This window comes from Helianthus annuus, chromosome 9 (assembly GCF_002127325.2).
Source record: "Helianthus annuus cultivar XRQ/B chromosome 9, HanXRQr2.0-SUNRISE, whole genome shotgun sequence".
In the NCBI taxonomy this organism is placed as follows: Eukaryota; Viridiplantae; Streptophyta; class Magnoliopsida; order Asterales; family Asteraceae; genus Helianthus; species Helianthus annuus.
The window spans coordinates 50,810,601-50,817,317 of NC_035441.2; the positions used below are offsets into that span (position 1 = coordinate 50,810,601).

At 33.3% G+C, this 6,717-nt stretch overlaps 1 protein-coding gene across 1 annotated transcript; it reads left to right on the plus strand.

Annotated features, from left to right (window-relative positions):
* The first annotated feature begins 1,920 nt into the window (after positions 1 to 1,920).
* LOC110875634 lies at positions 1,921 to 3,081 on the plus strand. The gene has a single exon (XM_022123836.1). The coding sequence runs from the start codon at positions 1,921 to 1,923 to the stop codon at positions 3,079 to 3,081; it is 1,161 nt and encodes a 386-aa protein (XP_021979528.1).
* The last annotated feature ends 3,636 nt before the right edge of the window (positions 3,082 to 6,717 follow it).

Consider the following 6,717-nt stretch of genomic DNA (forward strand, 5'->3'; position numbering starts at 1 on the left):
TATGGTTTAAGTAGTGTTAAAATGATGATGAAATATGATAATGCTTGATAAATCCGATATATATAAGTAATAATCTGCTGTAAGTATTGTTGTGATCGCTAAACATGTTAACGGAATCAATCGAACACACTTTATAATGTTAAAAGACTGAAAACAACTTGCTGATCTGCTTTTCCAGCCGCCTTTAACTGGCTGTAACCGCATCATAACTTAATGAAAAATGTGTTTTCTGAAGTCTAGATTTATATATTATGAAATACGGTTCTAATGGCACTAGAATCATAATTTTTGGACTCCGTTTCCTATTTTTAAAGAACCATTTCGTAACAGCAGCTTAAGCTGAATTTTTGCTGCTGAAATATGTGTCCTGTTTTCAGTGATAACATAAATTCTGTGTAGGGTTAGATCATGAAATTTATAATGTAGATGGTCACCGTTGTCTCTGTGATTCTCCAACTGGAATTACGTCAATCGGACTTACGATTAATGTTTAGTGAATTATTCCGTAGACTGCGATCAGAAAATAACAAATCTGATTGCAGTCGGGAAAATGTATTTTTATAAAATATTAATAATGAACTAGACTCTGATATTTTTACGCAATAATATTTGGATCGTTTAAGATATCCTGTAAAAATTTGGTAATTTTTAGAATAAGTTAACTATTTTATTTAAATGTCCGAAAACAGTTCAGTTTCATATATATTAAAACAGAAATGACATAAGTAGTACTTTGCATGCCAAGGTGTGCTTTTTGATTATTAAAAATCATTCTTATTTAATTTACGACGGATAAACAATTGAGGGATTGTGTTAACATTTAAAATTCACCCGAAGGTGAGTACATAGTTCCCCTATTTTACTGTTTTCAAATGTTTTGGGGTGATTCATATGTATCAAAACGATTTCGATGTTTTAACGATGGTTTCACAACGAGTGAGATGGTTTATATTAAACTAATAACAATTTCGATAATGTGAACGAGCTTGTTGGTTGTAATTACATAACAAATGACATTCATTAATTTCGGCCAAACCGACCAGTATTAGGTTATGGTACCATAGGATCCGACAAATCCCGTTATCAGACCGGACCCATGGTTCTGTGTGGGTTAGGTGGGTAACGACCGAATCTGATGATTGTTAACTTACCCGTTGGTGGTTTGTTAATACGAGAACAAGTGGAACGATGAACGAGTCACAAAGGTTTGAATGTTATTAGTGAGACGACCAAAAGTAGTTTTCACAATTTAAAACGAGAACGATTGAACGATTTGGTACGATTTAAACGATTTAAACAAATGAACGATGATCTATAACAAGTACGAGTTGAATGATGTCACACAACCATGTTTACAAAAACTATATAAACCATACGAGTTTTATTACAAGAACGATTTACCATTTGGTGTACAAAAACAAATGTTTGAGGTAAGATTCATGGCATCGAGGTTTATAAATTATAACTAACCTGTTTTGATTTGGTATTTCATTTTACAATACAAATATTTTACAAAAACAAGGTTTTCTAATGTCGATTAACGAAGTTGTACAAGTTATTTCGACATGCAAACGAGCCATGAATCTGACACTCACGCAAAACCTATGTACTCACCAGCATTTCTTTGCTGACTTTGTTTTTACATATATTTCAGGTGAAGTTGCTTAATGTTGAATGCGAGTAGGATGCATGCTCACTTAGGACTGGACAAGGCCTTAATGATTTACTAATAATGATAGACTATTTTTGATTTGCTTGTTAAACTTTAAGACAATGTCTAATATTTAATAAAACGAAACTCTTCATATCCATGGTTTGAAACAATAATTCTATTACAACACTCCCCGACGTTTCCGCCACGATTTGTTGTTTTACGTGGTCAGGGTGTGACATAGAAGGTGTTGAGGTTTTTAAAATTAGATGCCCTTGTCCAAATGCCAAAATCTCCATTTCAAGAGCAGAGATGTGGTTGAGGGTCACTTATATGAAAAAGGGTTCGTGGAAGATTATAAGGTATGGTATGTGCATGGCGAGTCATTTCGTACACAAGACATGGGTCGATGTTCAAACCCAGTATTGTCTCAACAAGTCGGTCAAGACAATGTTGAAGATGTTGGTGAATATACCGAATACGAGGAGACGGTTATGGAAAGCATGCACCAAGACCCAAATGAAAATGCCAAGGCATTTTATACCATGTTAAGTCAAGCCAATCAGCCTTTGTGGCCGGGTTCTGAAAATGCTAACATACTCTCTACCGTTACGAGGTTATTGAACTGGAAATCAGATTGTAATGTCTCCGACTCTGCATTCGATAAACTACTACTGATCATTGAAGATTTTCTACCAGACGGTGCAAAGCTACCTAGAAACTTTTATGAGACCAAGAAGATGTTGAAGCTACTAGAGTTGTTGTCACAGCTGATTCATGTATGCGAAAACCATTGCATGCTATTCAATGGAGATAATTCTGATTTGAATCATTGTATAGTATGCAATGAAAGTAGATACAAGGAAAAAGGAAACAAGGTGCCTAAGTTGGCGATGACCTACATGCCTGTTGGACCAAGACTTCAAAGACTATTCTATTCAAATACGGCCCAACATATGACTTGGCATGCAGATCATCATAGGCAACCCGGAAAGATGAGTCATCCTAGTGAAGGTAAGGCATGGAACCATTTTGACTCGGTGTTTCCTGATTTTGCACAAGAAAAACGCAATATTCGTCTTGGGTTGTGTACTGATGGGTTCAATCCAAATAATACAATGGGGAAAGATTATTCATGTTGGCAGGTGTTTATTATGGTTTACAACCTACCTCCTTGGTTGGCCTTGAAAGAGCGATACATACAACTTCCTGTGCTCATTCCTGGGAAAAAGAATCTCGTACACAATTTGGATGTTTTTCTACAACCTTTAGTACATGAGCTAAAACAATTGTTCACAGATGGCATTGTAACTTATGATGCCCATCAAAGGGACAATTTCCAAATGAAGGTCATACTAATATGGACAATTAGTGACTTCCCTGCTTATGCGATGTTGTCCAGATGGAGCACACACGGTGTCACACCCTGACTTTTGCGGAAGCGTGATTATGTGTGACTTGCTTAATATCAATGCATTCAATCATAACAACAACTATATGATAAAACCGAAGGTGATCATCCTTTAAATAAGTTTAAATCATAACAACATTTTTTGAAACATAGATTTCAAATTCGAGTACAAACCATGCAACTTGTTTTTAGAATTCACAAAGACTCGATAAAAGGCATTAGATAAAACCAGGCTTTGAAAGTTGTGTCTTATCTAGGATGAGACACACAATCCAAATCCTCAGACATCGGACGACACCTTTTATTCTCAACCTCACTTGAAACATCCAAACGTCCGCCAGATCCATACTTAATTTCCTGAAATACATGTAGTTTGAAAACATCAACAAAAGTTGGGCGAGTTCATGTGTTTAGTGTGTGAGCTCGAATAAACTTTGCAATCATTGTAAGTAAGTATGTATTTGCAAACTCTGGTATGAAAGCAACAAGGAAAACAGATCATTAACGGTTTGCAAGGCCATTAATATGTGTGAAGTGATGCAGGAAGACTCAATCCTAGCAGAATTTTGCCACGGCTTCAGTTTGAAGACATAGTCACCTCATGGGCCAAACCCCGGTCCACATGGGTGTGGGCTCGCTACACCCAAATAGATCTATCACTCATGTCCCTTGGTCCTACAACGAGGATTAATGGTCTTAAGCGTCATACCCACCACTCACATGATCTAGCAGTACCCTTCCTTAGCTAACCATACCACATATAAACGTTTGTAAACAGTATGTAACATGTACTTCACCCCCGAAGTTATAAAACTGAAAAAAGTTAAAAGAAAAGGGAACATGAACTCACTGGTTTGCGTTCTTCGAATCCTCCTGTAACTTAAAGTTTCCCCTGGTGTACACAACTACATACAACATACTATGGTCTATTAGACGAGCGGGTCGTGCCTTGACTTAGTATTAATTAGTGTCTTTGAGTTACGTTTCAAAGTGTCTTCATTATTATCCAAGTTATATAATTATTTGTTAAAATAATAAACATTTTAACTTATATTATATTTATTAAATTTTTGGAATAATAGTTAAAGAATATATTTAACCTAATACTTCTCAAGTATTTATACATGTATTTCCTTCACAAGGATGGGTGTATTCGTATTCTTGTATTTGTATATTTTTGCTATGTATTGGGGTCGTATCTGGAGTGTATTTATACGCACGAGAATACGTATCTTCTTGTAATTATTAAGTATTCTTTATACTTAATTTTGTATTAATTCTTCCGGAATAATACTTCTAGTAAAAATACATTAATATATATTTCCAAAATATATATATTAAGAAATATTACTTAGAAAAATTATTTATAATTTTCCTTTGGCAAAAATATTCGTATTTTCACATAAGTTCCAAAAATAATATATTATCAAGTCTAACTTAGAAAATATATAAACTTATTTTTCTCCCAAAATAATATATTTCCTGTACATTGAGAAAATATATTTTTCTTCCCAAAAATAATATATTTTCTTCTAGTCAAAAATATGATATAAATTTGTAATAATTGTAAAAATCATATTTTTGTTCTTTTGGTGTACAAAATATTATTTACCAAAAATATACTTGCAAATAAATTTTTCCGGAATATTTTGTAAGTTATATTCCTTAGTTCGGTTTCACCAATATTTTGAGTATAACTTGTATATTCATATTCTTGGGATTTTGGTAATATTTTGGATTGTAACTTTCGGTATTTTGATGAGTAATATTATTTAATGTCCTAAAATAATATAACCTATACACAAAGTATACAAATTATCACACACATGGTGACATTAAAATATATATATTTCCTAAATACATATTTAGTCACTTTTATTTATAAAAACCAACCTCCAATATTTATAAATGGCAAAGTTTATGTAAAAAATTATGGTTTGAAATATACTTGTAAATATTTGTTTAGAAATATTTTTCTAAATGTTTAATTTTTAGAAAAATTTTGCCATAGTTTCCCCTAAAAATGGGGGTTTCCATACGTTGAAGGTATATCATTTTCTTTTGTAAAATCAACACAATCAACCAATAATCAACAATAAACAATCTACACTTACCAATCTTGCCAAAAACAAGCATAATCCACTACTTCATGAATTTGAATATTTGTAAAAATTTGTAGTAACTTACTAGGGTATTTAGTAAGTCTTGTTACCCTTCAAAGTGTGGTTGATTCTTTAAAAACATCAATTTTAAAGAAAGTAGATCTTTACAACTTATATTCATGTTTTCTAAAAATGTTTCTTCATGGATTTTTCTTGTCACATAAGTGTTTCTACACTTTATTAACCACCAAAAATAAGGTTTGTTTATGTAAGAACCAAGATCAAGTAAATCTTGTGTTTTTAACTTGGTTTTTTTGAAAAACCATCCATGAAATTTAGATCTTCAAGTATTACAACTTACTTTGATCATTATTTTACAAGAAAACCACATATTCTTTCAAGTTCATGTTCTATTTGAGGATGATCTATAATCCTACAACATCTTCATCTTGCTAGATTAAATTTTTAATCATGATCTAGCAAGATCATATGATGATCAACATCAAATACATGAATAAACAACAATCATCAAGCATAACAACACATAAACAATATAGTTTTTCATGATTTAAGCTTATATTCAAGTTTTATTCTTGTGATTCTTCATGTTCTTCAAGATTATCATTATGTATCTTCTTTTAACCACTAAGATATGATGTAAAATGGAGTATATGATGTTCTTACCACTAACTCAAGGCTAGGGATGATCAAGAGAAGAAATAGAGTGGTTAATAGCAAAGGAAGAAGGTCCTTGAACTTCCGAAAGCTCCACACTCCTTAGTGTGTCCTCTAGCACCTTGGTATATGCTTAGATTGAATGGAAATGAGATGAAGGTGATTGTAGGGGGGTGGTGGTTCTCGGCCGTGACCAAGAGAGGCAGGGAGAGAGAGTTGTGTTGTTGGTGTGATGATGATAATGAAAGAATGAAAGTCTAGTGGATTTATAACAAAACATTCCAACTTTGCATAATCCTTTGTATAATATGATTCAAAAGAGTAAACATAATCTAATAAACAAATCAAATAAAATCAAGATGGTGGGGCCATGTTTGGGTCGTCCAAAGGTGGGGGGGGGGGGGTGGTAGTAGACTAGGTTTAAACTAATGGTTAGTTAATAGTTGAAATCCAAGTATCTAGTTAGGGATTTAGTTATTAGATATTTATATGGTGTGTTATGATGCTCGGGGATCATAACTAGCTTGGTAATGTTAAAACAGCGCTTCTATTGAAAATTTGGTGTTTCGGGTAGTGTCCAGTTGTTCGGTTGGTTACCGGTTCGTTAAGGTGCTAAATTTTGTAGTTTAGTGTGCTTTATGTACTCTTTCATGACAGTTTTGATTCCCGACACTTAGGAAAGTATTCAGTACCATTTAATCATATTTCTGCATGATATTAATGTGTTCAAATGCTAAATTTGCTGATTTTCTGCAAAATTCTACAGTTTATGTGAGTTTTAGGCACTTTCCGACACTTAAACTATCTCTAGGAAGGCAGTTTTGTGATCCTTAGGTTCCTACACACTATACTAGTGTTATACTTGGTTTCTAGCTCAT